The following is a 22,367-nucleotide window of genomic DNA, read 5'->3' as shown; positions in this document are numbered from 1 at the left end:
AAGCTGAAGCAATGACATGTCCTGCCTAATTACCTCTCCCCAATACTTCTTAGGCCTACCCCTTCCCTTTCTCAGACTCGCCATGGACAACCTCTCACACCTCCTCACCGGAGTATTTATGTCTCTCCTCTTCACATGCCTAAACCATCTCAGCCTCGATTCTCGTAACTTACCCTCCACAGATGATAGCAGAGTAATGGCATTGAAAAAATAAGTGATCAATAGATTCATCCTCATTATTGCATAGAGAAAATTTCAAGTCATTAACAGGCCTCCACTTTGCGACCCTATCTTTGGTAAGTAGTCTTCTGTAGACAACAATATAAAGAATAAAAACCCACCTTGATGATCCAGGATTGTTACAAATTAGTCTCTTTCAGTTGACTTTTTGGAAGTCCCCCCTAATCTTGCAATACACTTCTTTTGTGGAGAAAGTTGTCATTTGTGTTACATTCTTTTCTGTATATCTAGCTTGTTCAAGTGTTTCTTTTGCATGCAAAATATTTTTCACCTCCCATGAAGCTTTATCAACCTTTGCATCTCATATCCGACCCTGATTGATATAGTAGGCATGGACCCATCGAATCCAAAGCTTGTCCTTTTTTCCACACAGATTCCATAAATGTTTGCATATGCTAGCTTTATTCCAAGCATATATATATCAAGCAGTCCTGGCCCCCAGCAGATTTTGGATAGCATAGTCGTTCCCAAGCAGTTAGTGCTTTCTTTGATATGTCAGCCCCACCAATCCATAGGAACCTTCTACACAATGATTCAGTCAATTGTACGACTTTCTTTGGTAAGACAAAAAGTTTCTACAAGAAAATTTATATAAGGAATAATAAAGATTTTATCAGCTGCACTCATCCGGCATAAGATAAGAATTTTGCAGTCCAGAATGTGATTTTGCTCAGCATCCCGTCCAACAAAGATTTAAATTGCATCACATTAGTCTTTTTGGTACTAAGTGGGATCCCTAAATACCTGAAAGGCAACTCCCCTTTTAAGAACCCCAAGATTTGCAAAATGGCAGTTTGATCTTCTCTGCATACTCCTCAAAAATTAAATGGAGCTTTTCTCAGCATTCACAGATAAACCAAAAGTTATGGAAAACTCTTGAAAACAGTCAAACATCATTTTAATAGATATATGGTCTCCTTTGTAGAAAAATAACAAATCATCTGCAAAACCAATATGGGCTATATTCAGCTTCTCACATTTCGGATGGAAATTAAAATCACGCTGTCTTCTTAGAGTCTTCAATTGCCTATTCAAATATTCCATCACCAAAATAAATAGAAATGGGGAGAGAGGGTCCCCTTGCTTGAGTCCTTTCTTGGCTTAGAATGGGGAAATAGGTACATCATTGATGATAATTGAGTAGGATACAATACTAACACATACCATTATCCATCTCACAGATAACCGAAAAGTTCAAGCTAGTAAGAATTTGCTCCAGAAAAGGCCATTCCACAAAGTCGTATGTTTTTCTCATTTCAATCTTTAACATACATCTAGGAGAGATTCCTTTCCTTCCGTACCTTTTGACCAGTTCATGACTCATGATAATATTGTCAGTAATCACTCTTCCCGGCACAAATGTAGAGTGGCTAAAATAACCTAACATATCTATGATTTGTTGTAGTCTGTGTATTAGAATGTTCGAGATCAACTTGTAGAGTATAGTGCAACATGAAATAAGTCTGAACTCTGATACTCTTGAAGGGTTCTTTACTTTAGGTATAAGAGTAATAGTGGTTCAATTTACAGGTTCATGAATGCAACTTGATGAAAAGGAACTCCAAGACAGCTTTAGTAATATCCTCCCCAATAACTGGCCAAGCTCTTTTAAAAAATAAAGCATTGTAGCCATCACACCCTGGTGCCTTTAGGTCATTGATACCCTTCAGATCTTGAACCACCTCATCACTTGTGACTGGTGCTATAAAGTATAGTTGATGATGTCTATCCAGGATTCCGCCTTGCTTCATAACACTTGGATTGATATCTAGCAAGTGAGGCATTGTTGAACCCAATAAAATTTAGTAATCTCCTCAGAAATGGCTTCTTGAGTCTGCAGTAAAGTACCATCTGCATTAATCAAATTCATGATCTTATTTTGGGTCACCCTATCCTTCATGTTTGCAAAGAAGAAAGCATCATTTGCGTCCCCCAGTTTTAACCACTGAACCCTTGACTTATGCCTAAAGATGCTCTCCTCTATGGTATCCCACTTCTCTAATTATGTTTTTATATCTTTTTCCTGATAAAAGAATACCGGGTTGTGGTCATGGTTCCTCATTTGTACTTGGACATATGTTAGTTGCTACCTCAAGGTCTTGATCCTCATATCTACCCCTCTAAATTCCTTAGTATTGATCTGTTTCAACCCCTCTTTCATCCCTTTCAGCCTCATCCACGCACTATTCATCCAACCTCATCTTATAGGTATTTGCCATGCATCATCAACAACTTTCAGGAAATCATGATGCTCGGTTATGAAGTTTAGAAATCTAAAGGTTCTTGGCCCCTGAGAGATCTCCTCGTCCAGTTTTACACATAAAGGAGAATGATCAGAAAGATTTGGATTCATGACAATAACCTCTTTTTGAGGGAACCTGATAATCCAGTTACCATTGGCCCTATCTATTTTACTGAATACATGGCTATTTGTCCATGTAAATCACCTACCAATGTATCTCATTTCAGTCATACAAATATCCATCAGGTAATCATTAAAATATTTGATCTCCCCATCTTGAAATGGTGCTCCACATTGTCTATCATCTACATGTAGGATGGTGTTGAAATCACCCATGACTAACCAGGGGCACCTGTTGTAGATGGTTCAGTGATATCAAGTCATCCCACAGCTTCCTCCTGTCCTCAATGGTATGCAAACCATATATGGCAGTGAAATTGAACATCAAATTCAACCTCTAAATGGTCACCACCCCATGTATGTATTGGTTAGACATGCTCACCATACTATAGTTAAAATAATTAGGATACCATAGGATCCAAATTCTACCTTTATTTCTAAAGTTGTAGTTATAGTACCTGCCCCAACCTCTAGCAATCTTGTCAATTATTTTAGTAGCATTTTGTTCTTTCACCCTATACTCAAGAACGGCTATGATTGCTATATTGTTATTATTCATAAACGACCTGAACTCCTTTTTATTATAGGTCGTGTTCAAGACTCTCACATTCCAAGTTACCAGATTCATATTGGGATAAAAGGAGAGGTTGAAACCCCAGGATCCTCACTACAACTACTCTGACCTCTGGTCGCCTCATCATAACTATTACGCACCAGGTGCTGAGAACTAGGCTCACCAAGAGGACTAAATCCATTTGACACATTCACCACATGTTCAGTTATATTCTGGACTCCTTTCATAGTAGATGTTTGCCTTGCAAGTTGCCATTGGTCTGTTGTTTGTTTCCCTACTGGATTGGAATCCTTTATGGCCTAGGTTAACTTCCCTACTTGCACCAGCTGATCACCTTTTGTAGCTTCCACGTGCGTATCAGCAGCCTTCTCAATCTTTTTTTTTTATCCAATCTTGCTTTTGGTTTGTATTCCTTATCTTTGGAACTGTTGCTAGATGAGGTTTTTGCATTGTTTTACAAGTATGGCCAACCTGCAAATACTAAGGATAGTATGCTGGTACCCATTCATACTCCACTTCTTGTTCAAATACCCTCCCATTTGGGTCTAACACATTGACCATAGTTGGTAGTTCTCTGGTGACATCAATTTCAACCAAGATCCTAGCATACGAAATTCGTTCCACTTTTGTTGTACATTCATCTGTATATACAGGAACCCCTGGCTCACTACCGGTTCTGCTTAGTGAGTCCATTCCCCAATATCTTAGGGGGAAGGTTGGGAAGTTTAGCCAATATTGGAACAGTTTGCAGGACTTCAGCCTAAAAATCAAACTCAGTTGTCCAAGGTTTTATAATTATTGGCTTACTGTTGATGGTGTATGGACCCGAGTAGAGTACGCCATCCCTGTCTTCCATGCAATTGAACCTCACTACAAAGTATCCATCATTGTGATAGAACACTTTTGGCTCTGAGGCAAAGTTCCAATGCGCTGAAATAAACCTATCAAGAGCTCTAATGGTTGGGGTATCACTAACCACATACAATATCAACACTTCCCTCTATTTAGCATTTTCTCTTTTAATTTCCTCCTTGCTTAATGCAATGATTTTCTCCCTATCCTTCACAATTGGGGCAACAAAGCTCAAATTCATGCCCTTTGCCGCCATTCTATTCCCCACAAAAAGGTCTTTCATTCCTTTATTCCAGCTGGACGATATGTGGTTATACCCCTCTGAGCCCCCAAAGGTGCTTCCTCATCTGTTTTGTCCAAATTTTGCATTATGGTGGTATCGACAAGCTTTGTTACAACCAAAATAGTCCCCTCTTTGGTCGAGCGGAGCTAGGATTATGAACCCCTGATTTCACTAGATTTAAGCATCTATGAGAGCCTGAGGCTACATCGCCTCCTGGAGTGACCAAATTTAAAGTAGTAGCAGTCGTATTTATCATACCAAAGTAAGTACCTGCGCACTTTTCGATTGGTTACCGTTTGATTTGCCACACTCTTTCCTAAATGGGAGTTCTTGATCACTGTTCCATCCACCCTAATACCTATATTACTCGCCGAGGTTCGGATCTCTTCCCCCCTAAGCACTAATAGTGGTGAAACTTCATTTGCACCCCTAGTTGATCCATTGATGCTGTCACGGTCCAAATCTTAGCCTGTCGTGATGGTGCCTAACGTGGTACTAGGCAAGTCGACACCTCAAAATATTTCCAACACTTTTAAGTAAATAATGGAATAACACACGTTTGAATAATTAAAGTTCTCATAAACTGTATAAGAAGTCAAAACTCAATACGAAAGTTCTTAAAACCAGGTGTCACTGAGTACATGAGCGACTATGCAACACAAGTCTGAAAATATTGTATATGAAAAATTAAAACTAAATACATAAAGCTGAAAGATAGGGCGGAGTCAAGGTCTGCGAACGCCGGGCAGCTACCTTGAAATCCCCAAATGATCAGGCTGTGCGGATAATCAACACCCTCCGTGACCAGAAGCACCTGGATCTGCACACGAAGTGCAGGGTGTATCGTGAGTACAACCAGCTCAGTAAGTAACAAGACTAACTATTGGATTGAAAGTAGTGACACTACAAACAAATGGGTAAATTGCGGAGGTTTATTTGCGGAGGGTATAAGTAACCTCCGCAATTTGTATAATTTTGCGGCAATATATTAGCCCCCACAAAATTATACAATTTACGGGGTTCTAAAACTTCCGCAACCCTAAAATAATAGTGGGTAATTTATTTCACGGTCCCTATTTTTTTCCCAATCTTTTCACTCTAGAAACTTCCGCCTTTCCCAATCTTTTCACTCTAGAACTCTTAATTTTTCCTCCTTGCCTTCTTCTTCCATGCTCTCTTCTTTCTTTAATTTTCCCTTATTCTTCCTTTTACTGTTTTCTTTTTTCGTTCTGGTCTTGGGATTCATGAATTAATTTATTTTTACTTTAATGAGATTTTAATGTTAAGATTTGAAATTGGGATTTATATGCACTTTTATGCATGCACGTATGATAAATCAGCTTTGGGTGCATTAGGGATGAGGTTTCTATTTAGTGTATTGAGTGGACTCAAATTTTCCAGTATTTTGGTTCTAATTGGCGTGAGGTTAACAATGGTAGGTTTGATTGACTCAACCTCCATAATCTACATATCCTTGGCATTCATAACCCCAACTGGATCATTATTCATCAAAACCTCATAAGCGTTTAGAGTACTTAACACCTTTGCACCAGCAGATTGATCACCCTGCTGCACCTTGTCGCGACCAGCAGAATTTTGTGTTGCAGCAGTCTTTTTGTACGCTACTGTGGTCCATCCTTCCTCCATATTCTTCTCCTTGTTGTTGCCTAATTTATAGGCATTCAATCTAGCTACTGATGCATCACAGTTCCCATCAGAATTGCTACTAGAATTTTCAGCAATTTGAACACTTCCATGTCCAGTGTTTTTAACACATAAGTTGCTTCAGTTGTAATTGCACCAGATTTTCCTGGAGATAGCACCTGTCCAGCTCTTATTTCCCCACCTACATCTTGTACAACAGTAGCTATAACAAATGTTGGTTTTTCAACTAGATCAACTAATGCAGCAAGGTGCTTAGCAACTCCAGCAGTAGCCTCCACCTTACTAGTGAGTGCATTGAGAGGATTCAAATTCTCCAGTATTTTAGCTCCTACTGTCGTGAGGTTAACAATGGTAGGCTAGAGTGATCCTCTCTCAATCTCCATAATCAGCATATCCATACCCTCAATTAGATCATTATCCATCAAAACCTCATAAGAGTTCAGGCTACACAAATATTTTGCACTACCATCAATTTGATCACCATGATGCACCTTCTCGCGACCAGCAACACTTTGTTTTACAGCTGTATTTTTACCAGCAACTGTAGTCCCATATTCCTCCATATTTTTCTCCTCATTGTTGCCCAAATTTTGTACATTTAATTCTGATTTGTTTTAGTTTTCAATTTGTCAAATATTTTTCTGTTTTGAGTATAATTTTTGTTGTTTTGATCAAATAGGACAGGAAGACTTATTTATTGGAAAATATAATTGAAGGTTTTAGGATTCTGTCGATATTAGAGGTAAGAAATTTATTTTTGTACATTTCAGTACTATTATTCACTTCTTCCACATATAGTAGAAGATTTTGTACGTTTCAATTCATTTTAAGTAGTTTTTGTTCTTTCAAGTTGTTTAGTAATGTGTACGTCTTTAGTCCTAAAATAACTTACATGTCTCTTGACTTTCTTTTCTATCATGATGACTATAGTTTGTTGACTTACTTGTCTTTGAATCTACTTATTATTGTTGGGAGATATGACTATGACTATGCAAATTCATTCTTTATTTTGGGATTTTCATGTTTGGTAGTGTTTATGATTATAGATGGCTTTTATTGTATGTATTTATTGCTTCATAATTAATATTATGTATTCTAATAATAGAGAACTGATATTTTCTCTTTATATTCCGAAAGGTTCATCAGCTGCACTTGAAAGATAATACTTTTCTATGGATAAATTTTGGATTAGAAAGCCAAGGAACACCACTGAGTATTTGTTTGGTTTAAATTAGTTTTTAGATTTTGCATTTGCTAATGCTGTTGTAGAAGATAGAATAAAATGTCCTTGTCCTAAATATGGATTCACAAAGTGGCAGGCTAGAGATGTAGCGTTCGATCATTTGATATGCAAACCATTCCCTCAAAATTATGTCACTTGGAGTATTCATGGTGAAAGAAATATACTGCCTAATTCTATAAATATTGAGGTTATACAAGATATATTACCTCCTGAAGATCCTGTAGAATTATTGATCAATGAAGCATTTGGGGGCTTAAGGCACGATGGGGTTGATGTAGGTCCGTCACAAGTAGCAGGTGGTGAAGAAAAGTTAAATGATGAGTCTGCTTCAAATGACAAAGACTTTTTTGAATTGATTAGAGATGGAAGTCAAGAATTGTATGAAGGGTCCAAGTACTCAAAATTAGAATTTTTATTAAAATTGTATCACATAAAGTGTTTGTCTGGGCTAAGTGACAAGGGAATGTCGACGATACTAGATTTGTTGAGGGACGCATTTATATTTGCACGGATTCCTAATTCTTTTTATGAGGCTAAGAAAACCATCAGTAAGCTTTGTCTTGATTATATCATGATAGATGCTTGTCCAAATGATTGCATGTTGTTTTGGGGGAATGATGCTAATGAAAAAACATATAAGTATTGTCACACTTCTAGGTGGAAGCCTAACAAGAAGAGAAATGAAGATCTTGTATCTGCTACAGGTAAGAAGAAAACCAAGAAGAAAACCAAGAAGCCTGCAAAGATTTTGCGTTACTTTCCATTAAAACTAAGGTTGCAGAGATTGTTCATGTGCTCTAAAATAGCAAACTATATGAGATGGCATGCTGAGCATAGTAACAAAGATGGAATCATGAGGCATCCTAGAGATGGTGAGGCATGGAAGAAGTTTTATACAACTTTTCCTGAATTTGCTTTTGATCCTCGGAATGTTCGGCTAGGCCTAGCTAGTGATGGCTTCAATCCTTTTGGCACGATGAGTACTAATTATAGAATTTGGCCAGTCATTTTAGTTCCATACAACCTTCCTCCTTGGTTGTGTATGAAACAACCCAATTTTATTCTTTCAATGATCATTCGTGGTCCACGTACGGCGGAAAATAACATAGATGTTTACCTACAATCCCTTATTAAGGAGTTGAATGAGTTGTGGAGTGAAGGTGTCGAAACTTTTGATTCATCAAAGAAAGAGATGTTTAAATTGCGAGATGCTCTTACGTGGACAATTAATAGCTTTCCTGGACTCGATATCTTATCTGGTTGGAACTCACATACTGGTTTAGCATGTCACACTTGTAATTTTGATGCAGAACCTTGTCGGTTTCGCCATAGTAGAAAGTGGTGCTTTATTGGTCATCGCAGAATTTTAGCAAGAAATCATAAATTTAGACTGATGAGGCATCGCTTTGATGGAAATGTGGAGGAAAGAAATCCACCAAAAAAGTTATTTGGATCTGATATTTTGCAACAAGTAAAAGATATTGATGTTACATTTGGAAAACCGGCTAAGTTGAATGAGAGAAGAAAATGATCTAGACAAAGAAATCTTGGGCAAGGTGCAACGCAACAATGGAGGAAAAAAAAGCATATTCTTTAATCTTCCATATTGGGAGTTCAACTCGTTGCGCCACAATTTAAACGTCATGCACATCGAAAAGAATGTGCTTGACAATATTATATATTCTTTGCTTAATGATAAAGACAAGTCAAAAGATAATATTAAGGCACGGAAAGATCTGCAAGATATGGGTATAAGGCATGATCTTTGGCCTGATGAGAATAATGAGTGTCAGCTTGTTATGTTTACCATTCCAAAGGAAAAGAAAGTGGCCTTCCTCACAACTTTAAAGAATATTTCATTGTCGGATGGTTACTCGAGTAATATTTCAGGCAACATCACTACCAACTCCTTCATTTCAAGCCATAAGACGACCAACTCTTTCATTTCAGGCCACAAGACAGCAAGCTCTTTCATTTCAGGCCATGGGGCAGACAACTCCTTCCATTCAGCCGACTCCTTCATTTCAGGAGACATCACTACCAACTCCTTCATTTCAAGCCACAAGACAGCAAACCGCTTCATTTCAGGCGACAACACCGCCAACTCCTTCATTTCAGGCCACGGGACAGACAACTCTTTCATTTCATGCCACGGGACAGACAACTCCTTCATTTCAACCTCCAGTTAATCCCACACCAGCACAAGCAACATCTAATAAGCGTGCTAAACGTGAGTCTTCACATCATTGGACTGTCGATGGAATAGGTAATCATTATCCTTTCATTGATGTATAGGACTTTAGAGTATAATTGTGGGAATTTGTCAATTAATTTCACTTTTCCTCGTTCCTTCTTCTTAATCTGCTGCATCTTTTTTGACTTTGAGAGATTGGTGGTGTGCATTTGGAATGTTTTTGCTCTACTTTGATTAGATACACAGAAACAACAGTAACTCACTTTCTTAAGAGAGTCAAGTTTTCTCAAAGCAAAGTTTGTTAACAGGTGGAGTACTACATAATAGTGAGCAAAAATCCCTTTTTTTTTATTGTGTGTGTTTAGATTTGTACAAAGATGTTCGTTCAGATGCATGCTAGAAATGATAAGAGTGTGTTAATGAAAACACCCACTCTTTATGTTATTAGCTTTGAAAGAGAATTCTATTTTATCTCTCATTTTTATGACAAATTTCATTGTTATTAGCTATTGATGAGAATTCTATTTTTTCTCTGATTTTTATGAAAGATTTTATTTTTTCATCAAAGCCTGATATGGTAACTTAGAAAATAGAATAGTAACCTGCTATAACCTATTAAATTGAACTGATGGTATAAATTCAGTTTATACAACTTAAGTTCTTTTGGATTGGTGAAATAATCTTATAAAAACTGTTAACAACTATTCACAATACCTGCCTGTTTGGAAAGTTGTTATTTTAAGAAGAAACCTGGAGTGGTGGGGAAGGAGTTCTTATTACTCATAATTTTATACCTTTTATAATCACTCAATGTAGTCTTTTTCATTTGACTAAAAGAGTATAACTTTAGAGTATACTAAGGCATAAGCAATTTGATTATTTTTATTTTTATTTATTAAAGATTCACATGGAGATACCAAAAAGTTCAAATTGAAGACTAGAGATGCATTGAGTTTACCTCGGGGAGAATGTGTTGTGGTGGAGTTTGATTGCTTGGATCAGATTGGCGAAGCACAAGGCCTTCTTGCAGGCGTATGTGGCCTTTTAGAAACTAACTGTACCATATTTCCAATTAGCTTTGATAAATGGTAGGATATGCCTAAGTCATACTTTAGCGACTGCTTTAATAATGTTATAAAGGCATAAGTTCTATATCTTTATAACTATATCTCTATTTTGTCTTTTGTTTTTATATTTGTATATAAAAGACAAATTAACCAAAATTTATTTTTGAATCCTCATTTCTGTTTTATGACCATTGAGGAAGTTGCACGAGAATATGTTTATCGCTCTATTGCAAAGAAGTGGGCTGCAAGTAGGAAGAAGTTGTGGCATGAGTTTAAAGACCCACTTAAAATCAAAGATGAGATTATGGATAATGTTCAGGTAAGTATTACTCAGGGTCAATGGACTTCCTTTGTGAACTACCATTATAAAGAAGAAACTCAGGTATTTTTCTGAAACGTCACATTGAAATGCATAAAAATATGATTATTCATTTATATAATTGACTGAAATATATCTTATTGTTAGAACATGTGTAAAAGAAATGCTGAAAATCGAAAAAAACAAACAGTTCCACACACCGGTGGCTCCAAACCTGATTCTAGAAGGACTGAAATGGTGAAAGATGACACATTATTTACCTTACTTTACTATTTAAATTTTAGATATTGTATCTATTTCTCTTACTTTAATTAAACTATTCTGACTTATTTTTATTTTCATATATAGATGGCTGAGACAGGGAGAAATCCTGGACGAGCACAATTTTATCTTGCTACACATACGAAAAATGATGGATCATATGTAAATGATGAGGCAAAAGAAATATGTGTTAGTTACATTCATGATTATTATAAATACAAATAATTTTCATGGAATGATTTATATTCTGAAGATCTCTACAAGTTTTGGTGCAACTTTTGTATTATACTCCATCAGTAGTTATTATTGATACTTGTGCATTTATCATGACTCATTTATCGGTAAAATGTACCTTATGTTATTCATTTAGGAGACTCCAGTTCAATATAGTGCTCCAACATTTGCATTCCATGATTAGCATTAGCTTGGCAAGGTCAGTCATATCTTCATCTGTTTACATGTTCTAAGGTGTACTCACTACGTGCTGATAAGCTTATATTCATGCGATATAGGGAATGATAACATTTTCTAAAGTATGTATGGAAATTGACAACAGACTTGGCAATGTTCAAACAGATCATACTGATCACCTTAACACTTTACTGGTTGCGTCTGCCATATGATAAGCATGAGAACATATGGCATGCCCAGCCTATGGCATGCGTAGTAATCTGATTGCACCTTATGGCAGGAAATAGATAATTATTGTGAAGCGTAGTAATAACCGATTTATAACGTTGGCTCAGATCTTTTTGATGTGTATTGTGTTTAGGAAACAATTGAGCTAGCAGTGAGTGAAAGTATAGTGGATGAGTCTGGAATTTCTCCAAATGATGTTGTTGGTAAGGTGCTAGGCAAAGAGCATTCTGAAAGGGTGAGATGTTTGGAATTAGGAGCTACTTCAAGCAATACTTTCAGAGAGACAAATCTTCGTCTTGGTAATATTAGAATTGTGAGTAATAATGTTGGATGTTCTTCTTTCTGGATGCCAAGAGAAGTACAATCAATTGATGAGTACTCTCAAAGCATACATGATAATGAAGGAAGGGTCAATACCATAACAATTTGCTGGGATCTTTGCTTCTCCTTCTACAACGATAAATGCTAAGTTCTTTTATTTTTGGTGTATTGTGCAATTTTATTTTTCATTTATAAAGTGTTGAGAGTCACTATTATGTGCGACTATGAAGTTTTGGAAGTGATATTGATCTCTTTAAATATCTTTGCTTTTGATCTTGGTGGAAGTTTTTATAAAAGAAAAAGAATCATGATGATAAGAGACTAGTGATGATGTTTATGATTCTGAAAGATCACATTAATGTCTTCCTTCATGTGTGTATGTCTAATAAGAACGAATGAGTTGCTCCAGTTAGAATCATTCTGATGAAAGTGTCTCTGGTTTATTAGTGGCCAAACTTGGAATGTTTGTTGGGCAAAACTTGCCTAATATTTTGTCTATAGTGAGATATAGATCTTAGTATCTCATGATCTTCATCCACTTTTCATTGACCACTAAGTGAAAGACTTTCTATTTCAATTTCTACTTGTCCCCTGCTCCCCCCCCCCCCCCCAAGTAGGAAATACAACTTAGCATGGAATAATATATTGTATTGTCGTGGGGTTTAGGAGCCTAGTATCAAGCTATACCAAATTTTCCTAAACTGCAAAGTTCTTGAGACTACACGAAGAATCTTTGTTGAGGTAACAATGTCACAAAGACAGAAGAGTTAGCATGATAGTAATAAAAGTAAATCATAGTGAAGATTTGGTTAGGTATATTTTGGAGTGGGCACAGTAAGCTACTTTACCATCTCATCTCGCAAATCAGAAATAGAAGACAAGGTTGGGTAATTTAGATCTCAAGAGCCAAGTGTCATGACCCAAAAACCTAACCCGTCGTGATGGCGCCTATTGTGGAACTAAGCAAGCTGACTCATTCCAAAACAAACCGATATCTTCATTTCAAAGATAATTTTAAGGCTATTTAGCATAAAACAAAACCTTCGTAAAGGAGTTCAAATCAAAATAAAAGTACGAAAAGAAAAGCCCGACATCGGGGTGTCACTAGTCATAAGCATCTGCTACAATTTGTCTAACACTATCGAGACTAACATAGTCTGGAGAATAGCTAAATACAACTAAAGGAAGATAAGAGGGAGAAGAGTAGGGGCTGCGATCACCAAGCAGCTACCTTGCTATCCCCGAGAAAATCTGCAACCAGAATAATCAACAATCGCTACCGTGTCTCGCTACACCTCGATCTGCACACAAGGTGCAGGGAGTAACGTGAGTATGCCAACTCAGTAAGTAATAACAATAAATAAAGACTGAGCAATAGTGACAAGCAATAAAGCATATAAAGTTCAATTTACAGAATTTACAGAACTTGCACAAGGTCCAAAATATAGCATTCAGCCCAATTTATAGAAACCCTTTCTAAAACATATAAGTATAATTTAGTTTCAACAAAATATGCAACTTTACAGTTGCTACAGATGTCCAAATGATGACTTCTTTATCTTTCTGGAAACTAGACACGAAGGCTACAACTTTTGTTTTGAATCATCTCAAAATTCCTTATAGACCAAAAAATATAGGCTTTCGAAGTCGGACCAGCGGATCTGTAGAACTTCCAAGCACCAGAACTATACCTGAGTTCCGGAAATGCCCGGACTCGCTCAAAACTCACCCCGAAGCCCGACCTCAACCAAACATACCAACTAATCCTAAAATACCATACGAACTTAGTCGAACCTTCAAATCACTCAAAACAATATCAAAATACCAAATTACCCTCGGATTCAAGTCTAAGAACTTCTAAACTTACGAATTTCACAACCGATGCCGAAACCAACCAAACCACGTCCGAATGACCTCAAATTTTGCACACAAATCACAAATGACACTACGAACCTACTCCAACTTTTGGAATTCCATTCCGACCCCGATATCAAATTTTTCACTGCCGACCGAAATCGCCGAAATTTCAACTTTCGCTAATTCAAGCCTGATTCCACTACGGACCTTCAAATCACATTCCAGACGCACTCCGAAGTTCAAAATCACCTAATGAAGCTAATGGAACCATCAGAATTCCAATCTGAGGTCAAATGCTAAAAAGTCAAGTTAGGTCAACTCTCCCAATTTAAAGCTTCAACAATGAAATTCTTTCTTCCAATTCCATTCCGAAATACCTGCAAACAAAAACCGACGATTCACACAAGTCGAAGTACATCATACGGAGCTATTCATGCCCTCAAACAATCGAGCGAAGTGCAAATGTTCAAAACGACCGGTCGGGTCGTTACATCCTCCCCTACTTAAACATACGTTCGTCCTCGAACGTGCCCAAAGTTGTTCCGAAAGCCATCAAATCGCTATGTAACTTTCCCTTGCACATACCCGGGGATGATCCCACGTCACCCTATCCCATACAGGTCCAATAGCACAGCATAACTGAAATTTCTAAATTCAACCTAGCCCACAAGCCTTCGAATCAAATTTCCAACATCCAAAATTTCCTATAAGATTAGAAGTTCGCATCTACATACCGTACAAGTCTGAACAAGCTGTACCAAAAGCCGTAATCATAACTCAAATACTCAAATTCAAATACCGCATAGCTCGAATGCTCAAAACAATGATTTCTAATCACAGTATCGGCTCAAATCAACCCAGTGCCGGTAGTAAACCTCATATTAGACAAAACCTCGTTCTAAAACCTTCGTACACTGCCGATGATGAAAGATACATACCGAATTCATAACCATTCATTAGATCAACAGGTCATGGAGCTCCCGTTCCTTCTACAAGAGCTATAGCCAATTTCAAAGCCGACTTCCGATATTATCCTCCCAATTATACCACAATCAAATCTGATAGCATCCATTCTAGGCCCAATGACCTCGTCTCATCCAACACAACCACTCTAGTGACATGACACATCAATACAATCTAAAGCCACAACCCGTGCAATCCGTGCACTAGATAGCAACATTCCAAATGTACCCAACCGTAACAATGACCCAAACAGGAGAACCGTCCCGCAACCTCGACGGGTACCACCCCGACGTAATGCTAAGAACCCATCACACACCGCAGAACCATAACACACGAATCTTACACAAAGGATCATATTTCCACATAACTCTGCTGCAATACGCGACTCTATCCAAATACTGGTCCATATGAAACACCTCAAGCCACCCTGCTAAAATCAATAACCATGCGCAATTCGACATCAAGTACCCAAAGTGAATTACCATAACCACAGAGAAGAAAACGACACCATGCCACGCAAAACCTGAAAGAACATGACCAATTCGCCATCAACCAAGCAATATCCAATATTATTCTCGCTCAAATTTCGCTATAAGGCCACAATAGAACCGCACCATATGTGCATGTAACCAACGAATCACAACTCCTCGTAGCATAGAAGAGTAACTCACAGATCATTTCAGAACATGAATAAGATTCACATCAACGGAATGGCACATCCTTTAACAATAGCAGTATGGAGCCAACCAATCCGGCTCGGTGTAGAATACACATCCTAATTGGGCGTACCAATGGGCCCCAAATCAACTCTGGTCAGCCACCAATTGATAAATAACCTCCGAAAGTCCACAATAACTAAATCATAACACATTCTATCATTTGGCTAGCTCCGGCCACAACTTCATAGTCCACAACCATGAAACAATCTACTCCTGAGAACTCCCAATCTCCAATTTCATAGAACACACGAATCACCATATTTGATTCCACCTCCACCGCCCGAATGCCTAACACCTCTCTCATACACAATCATCCTATGAGAAATACTTTAAAAATTCTTCCGTGCCACCTAGCAAAAATTTGAATATCAACAGACGATCAACCGGGAGAGTGCCGCAATACCAACGAAGTACCCATAAATCAAAACACGCTGCCCCTTCTGAAATGTACACTCTCATTAAGCCATACCAAATAGTAATATCATTTACCTAGTCATCTGAAACCGTCCATGCTGCCTAAGAATTTATGTCCTTCACTTCAAAACTGAACTGTGACCTTGTACATATAATTCCTATTCCCGCACAACACACCACATCTATTATGCCATCATGTGACAAGCATAAGAATTCCATTATCAACTCTGAATCACTAGCAAATTACATACCTTATTAGTCAGAAACCTCTTTCTTACTTCTTTCTAGAAGGAAATCATAACACACAACACGTTCCGTACACCGGTAGAAAATATCCGATTCAAACCATGGTAGAAACTATCATGAACACTTTGAAATCCATTTGCACATAACCAAGCTATCTGAACTGAATTCCTCTAACTCCACCAAGCCACACAGGTTGCCAAATCCGAGAGCATTGCCAAGAATTACCTGTAGATACTAGCCACGTCGTAAGTACCCAAAGAACCGATCATATCCATTATTGTGCTAACCCAACCTACTACCAAGTTGTCCTATTTCTCCAAGTCCTTTCCAAATTACCTTCAAATTGCTACTTTTTCCTTGTTAGAACACTACTATCCTTAACTAAAACTTGCCCCACGAACTCTAGCATAAAATCACACCGCCCTAAGGATTATAAGCCGCTGAATTCCATTTTTATGTATCCCAAAGGTACCACAACCAAAAATACTTACTCCGAAGAGACTTTATGTGAACCTAAAACTGTTTCCTTCACCTTCTTGATACTGAAATGCATAATTCACAATGATATAAAATGCCATGAGTCTCAATACCGTTCAATGCAACTCCCAGTTTTTTAGCCATATATATAAATCTTGAATCCATTGGAACCATTCTTGATAGTCATCCACTCTACTCAAATCTCGAATTAACCGACCAAATAGACCGAAACGACCCGTGCCCTATTAGCACACCAACACCCAAGGAAAATAAAGAGTAACTCACACTCCTACGCGATCGAGCAAATTCCCGCTCCATGTACACTACATTCTTCGTGAATAACCACTCAATTGTTTTATGGTCCTCCTATAACCATAGAGTGTAATACAACTTGTGTACACAAATTTCTTTACCTGAGTCATCCTCGATCTCGACCTCTGCAAGTTATAACTGATTCACCAGTATACCCCGAACCGAAACTAATGCGACGCATAACCGTGCAATCAACTTGTCGATAGTAGACTCCCCCACTTAGCCTTAAGCTGCAATTATATAAAATTAGAACCCGCAAGGATTTCTCCTTATCAATTACTTAGGTTTTGCACCGTTAACCCGCCAGACTTCTCGAAATCTTTTATTAAGCTTTTCATGAACATTTGGAATCTCCAGCCACAATCACACACGCGACCTCCTACCGGGTAGCAAGTAATATTCCTCGTAAAAGCTTCATCAACATCACGTCACCGCTAGCTGCACATAGGAGATAACCCACATGTGGAATTCCTTACCGACATCTCCCAATGACACTGCACTGAATGCAACGACCACGAAATCCGTAAATTCTCCTGAGTTCATGCTCGCCCACCATTTGTATAAGTCTGCACTTTCCCTATTGACATCAACTGTACGTTCAACAATACCTTCCGAACTCAAGTCACATTGCACCTGACACGATAATCAGATCTTCACGCCAATCTTATTTCAAACACACTCATTTCTGCCGTATTAAATCTTCCTTTGTACAGTAACCATCACTCCAAATAGAGTCTGCCGGCCAAATCACATACTAACACGATTCCAAGCCATTCTACCCTTTCTCAAGGCGCAAGACTACCCTACTAGTGAATTCATATGCTAATCTGCCATTCTTACTTCGGCTAAAGCATCTCCTTTTAGAAACTTCTCAACCTCTACTTCTCCTACTTGACCCACTAGTACTTTAACCACCGCGAAACACTTCCCGTCATGTCTTCCCTCATACTTTGCTGCCCAATTGCTGCATCAACTCGAAATGCATCTCTGTCGTACCAGAAGTAATAGAATGTTACCGACTCTAAGTCTCTTCGAAGATTATCTTTCTCAAGCCATCAACATCAAAATACCCATTCGTAACCACCATTACTACACAACCACTTACTCTTCTTGAGTCCAAACTCATTGACAGACATGAGAATTTAATTTTTCCCAAAATTTAATAACGTGAAAGATCCTTCAAAACATTTACACTCGAGACCGTACGTCATATCAAAACGAAAATCAACCACCCAATGGCCTTCCTTTACATTTCAAGAAAACACTTCTCGTCACATTCACATCATCTTAACACCTTCCGCAGTTACGTCATACTCACCACAAAGCCTTTCCACCGCTCATCGAGCCACAAATTCAACTCGTAGGGACATTATCAGACATATGAGTCCAAATGTATAGATTACAACTAAAGCTACCGAGCCTAAGCTGCGGTCTAACCATGGCCTCAAGTCCTCCAGACTGGCCCACCACCACAAACACAGAATACACATCTCAACTTTGATCATAGAATCACAAGCCGATGATGCACAACCGATACCGAGCGCTTATGTGCGCATACGAATGCGTGGAAGGAATTTAAGGAGTTATGTTCCAAGCTGAATCAATTTCGCACGATAGAATACAAGAAAGTAAAATTTTCCTAAGGGTTCTACAACCTCTCAAAGATAAGTACAGACGTCTCCGTACCGATCCACAACACTCTACTAAACCTGCTCATGGCTCGTGAGACCTATGTAACCTAGGCTCTGATACCAATCTGTCACGACCCAAAAACCTAACCTATCATGATGGCTCCTATCGTGGAACTAGGCAAGCCGACTCATTCCAAAACAAACCGATATCTTTATTTCAAAGATAATTTCAAGGCTATTTAGCATTAAAAAAATCTTCGTAAAGGAGTTCAAATCAAAACAAAAGTGCGGAAAGAATAGCCCGACATCGAGGTGTCACTAGTCATGAGCATCTGCTACAATTTGTCTAACAATATCGAGACTAACATAGTCTGAAAAATAGCTAAATACAACTAAAGGAAGATAAGAGGGAAAAGAGCAGGGGCTGCGATCGCCAAGTAGCTACCTTGCTATCCCCGAGAAAATCTGCAACCAGAATAATCAACAACCGCTACCATGTCCCGCTATACCTGGATCTGCACACAAGGTACATGGAGTAACGTGAGTATGCCAACTCAGTAAGTAACAACAATAAATAAAGACTGAGCAGTAGTGACGAGCAATAAATCATATAAAGTTTATATCATGAAATCTCAGTAAAATACCACATGCTTTTAAAATCAGGGTTTGAATTAAAACATCTCGTTTAAACCCAGTTCCAGTAAAATCATTTAAAGATATTTTTCAACAGCTTTTCAAACAGAGGCTCAATGCAAGGTGAGAAAAAATGATGAAATCATAAATAGCCCCACGGGCAAAACATCACTCATATACAGCCCCTCGGGCAAACCTCACAGTCACTCATGCCTCTCGGGAATACCTCACAATCACTCATGCCACTCTGACATACCTCACAATCACTCATGCCTCCCAATCACTCAGCACTCGGCACTCGCACTCAGTAGGTACGTGCTCTCACTGGAGGTGTGTACAGACTCCGGAGGGGCTCCTTCATCCCAAGCGTTATAATCTGTACGGATGACTCACGTGCTATAATATCATATCAGAATCCTCACGGACCTCACTTGCCTTAATAAGCCAATAAGGCATGCTGCAGGCGGGCAGCCCCGATCCATATAATAGTAATAATATATATAAATCCAGCATGGCCTGCTGGGGCATGCAGCCCGATCTCAAAAATATCCTCACAATCAGGCCCTCGACCTCACTCAGTCATAAACTTCTCAAGCCACTCGGGCATTTCAGTGAAAATAGGGTATTCAACCCAAAACAACATTTATATGCATCAAAACCGAGTAATAAAAACTGAGTTATGCAGTAAACAGGTATAACCATGACTGAGTATAGATTTTCAATCAAAAACAGTGAGAGGATAATAAGAAAAGGCCCCTAAGGGTCCACACAGCACCGGCACAAGGCCCAAAACATGGCATTCATCCCAATTTACAGAAACTCTTTCTAAAACATATAAGTATCATTTAGTTTCAATAAAATATGCAACTTTACAGTTGCTACGGGACAGACCAAGTCACAATCCCCAACAGTGCACGCCCACACGCCTACACGCCCGTCACCTAGCATGTGCGTCACTTCAAAATAATAGAATGATACAAAATTCGGGGTTTCATACCCTTAGGACTAGATTTATAATCGTTACTTACCTCAACCCAGTCAAATCTCTACCCCGCGATGCTCTTGCCTCTCGACTCGGCCTCCAAATGCTCCGAATCTATTCACAATCAGTACAATACCATCAATATACTCTAATGGAATGAATTTCACAAGAAAAACTATCAAATTAGACCAAAATCCCGAAATTAGCTCAAACCCGCCCCCGGGCCCACGTCTCAAAATTCGACAAAATTTACAAAACTAGAAAGCCCATTCACTCATGAGTCCAACCATACTAGTTTCACTCAAATCCGACTTCGAATCGACATTCAAATCCCAAAAATTCATTTTATAAAATTTCTATAATTTTTCCCAAATTTTCACCTCAAAGTACTAATCAGATGATGAAATCATTGATATATTCATGTATTTCAACCAAATTCGGGTTAGAATCACTTATCCCGATGAATTTCTTGAAAAACTCACGAACAATCGCCACAAACCGAGCTCCCTAGTCCAAATTGTGAAATAATGCCCTAAACCCCATTTATAAAGTGCACATCTGGCCTCCATCTTTGCGGTCCACGAAATTTTGAGCGCGGCCGTGCTTTTGGTGGCTGCACTGCCAGACTTTAGTATTTTGTCCATAACTTTCTCTACAGATGTCCAAATGATGACTTCTTTATCTTTCTAGAAACTAGACACGAAGGGCTACAACTTTCATTTTGAATCGTCTCAAAATTCCTTGTAGATCAAAAGATATAGGCTTCCGAAATCGGACTAGTGGATCTGCAGAACTTCCAAGTGCGGTCCAAAAAATTATGCCGCGGTCCGTGAACTTCCAAGCACCAGAACCATACCTGAGTTCCGAAAATGCCCGGACTCGCTCAAAACTCACCCCGAAACATGCCCGAGGCCCCCAGGACCTCAACCAAACATACCAACCAATCCTAAAATACCATACGAACTTAGTCGAACCTTCGAATCACTCAAAACAATATCAAAACACCAAATTACCCCCGGATTCAAGCCTAAGAACTTCTAAACTTATGAATTCCACAACCGATGCCGAAACCAACCAAACCACGTCCGAATGACCTCAAATTTTTCACGCACATCACAAATGACACTACGAACCTACTTCAACTTTCGGAATTCAATTCCGACCTTGATATCAAATTTTTCACTGCCGATCGAAATCGCCGAAATCGCCGAAATTTCAACTTTCGCCAATTCAAGCCTGATTTCACTACGTACCTCCAAATCATATTTCGGACGCGCTCCTAAGTCCAAAATCACCTAACGAAGCTAATGGAACCATCAAAATTCTAATCCGAGGTCAAATGTTAAAAAGTCAAACTTGGTCAACTCTCCCAATTTAAAGTTTCAACAATAAAATTCTTTCTTCCAATTCGATTCCGAAATACCTGCAAATAAAAACCGACGATTCACACAAGTCGAAGTACATCATACGGAGCTACTCATACCTTCAAACAATCGAGCGAAGTGCAAATATTCAAAATGACCGGTCGGATCGTTACACCGAGAATACCTAATTTTCAAATTTTGTCAAGCTTAGACTTGAACAACACACATGCTATTTTGCTAGGCAAAACAATTTCACTTTTTATGACCTATTTAAAAACCAAGATGCTTTTAACTTTTTATCTTCATCTTTTTTGTTGGTTTGAGTAGACAACATATATTTCGTCTCAATGACTTGTTTCCTGATACTCCTCTTAATAGTTGTATTTTTTTTAACTTTTTGCTGCAGCCAAGTGATGCAGCTAGTAGACTCGTTTCACCGACAGATGCAAGAAGATCTTCTGGCGCTAGTAATCCTAGTGACAGCCATTGAGATTCATTTTAATTGAAGTGAATGTATTAGGACAATATAATAGCCGACTAATATAAGTGATTAACTATGCTATAATTTAGCTTGATGACATATAATACTATTCTGTCATAGTATTTTTCACGATTAATGAAATGTTGATGTTTCTTAATTTTAGTATTTTGGTTTAAGCATAAATATTTCAATTGATATTAGGGAAAAAGTATGGCATATTGATGATAAAAAATCAATTCTATAATATATTTAAACAATAGATGGGGTT

The 22,367-nt window shown here is 38.3% G+C and overlaps 2 protein-coding genes across 6 annotated transcripts; both read left to right on the top strand.

Moving 5' to 3' along the window:
* Nucleotides 1–6,868: 6,868 nt before the first annotated feature.
* LOC138908400 (uncharacterized) lies at nt 6,869–8,166 on the top strand. The gene is made up of 3 exons (XM_070199066.1): nt 6,869–7,034; nt 7,219–8,096; nt 8,161–8,166. Exons 1-3 carry the CDS (start codon nt 6,869–6,871, stop codon nt 8,164–8,166), a joined length of 1,050 nt encoding a protein of 349 aa, XP_070055167.1.
* Nucleotides 8,167–9,085: 919 nt separating this feature from the next.
* Nucleotides 9,086–22,137, top strand: LOC108948483 (uncharacterized). 5 transcript variants are annotated; one of them, XM_070189209.1, is made up of 5 exons: nt 9,465–9,485; nt 10,315–10,862; nt 10,947–11,036; nt 11,148–11,249; nt 11,833–12,265. In XM_070189209.1, the coding sequence occupies exons 2-5, from the start codon at nt 10,665–10,667 to the stop codon at nt 12,166–12,168; spliced, it is 726 nt and encodes a 241-aa protein (XP_070045310.1). In that variant the 5' UTR covers nt 9,465–9,485; nt 10,315–10,664; the 3' UTR covers nt 12,169–12,265. The 5 variants fall into 5 exon arrangements, with proteins under 5 accessions (XP_070045318.1, XP_070045300.1, XP_070045305.1 ...); XM_070189217.1 differs by lacking the exons at nt 10,947–11,036; nt 11,833–12,265 and adding an exon at nt 22,025–22,137 and having other exon boundaries at nt 9,086–9,485; nt 10,315–10,445; XM_070189199.1 differs by lacking the exon at nt 10,947–11,036 and having other exon boundaries at nt 9,086–9,485; nt 10,315–10,445; nt 11,833–12,188.
* Nucleotides 22,138–22,367: the final 230 nt, after the last annotated feature.

Source organism: Nicotiana tomentosiformis, chromosome 1, assembly GCF_000390325.3.
Source record: "Nicotiana tomentosiformis chromosome 1, ASM39032v3, whole genome shotgun sequence".
NCBI lineage: Eukaryota > Viridiplantae > Streptophyta > Magnoliopsida > Solanales > Solanaceae > Nicotiana > Nicotiana tomentosiformis.
The sequence above is the reverse complement of the archived record's forward strand: the minus strand, read 5'-3'. Positions and strand labels throughout refer to the sequence as shown.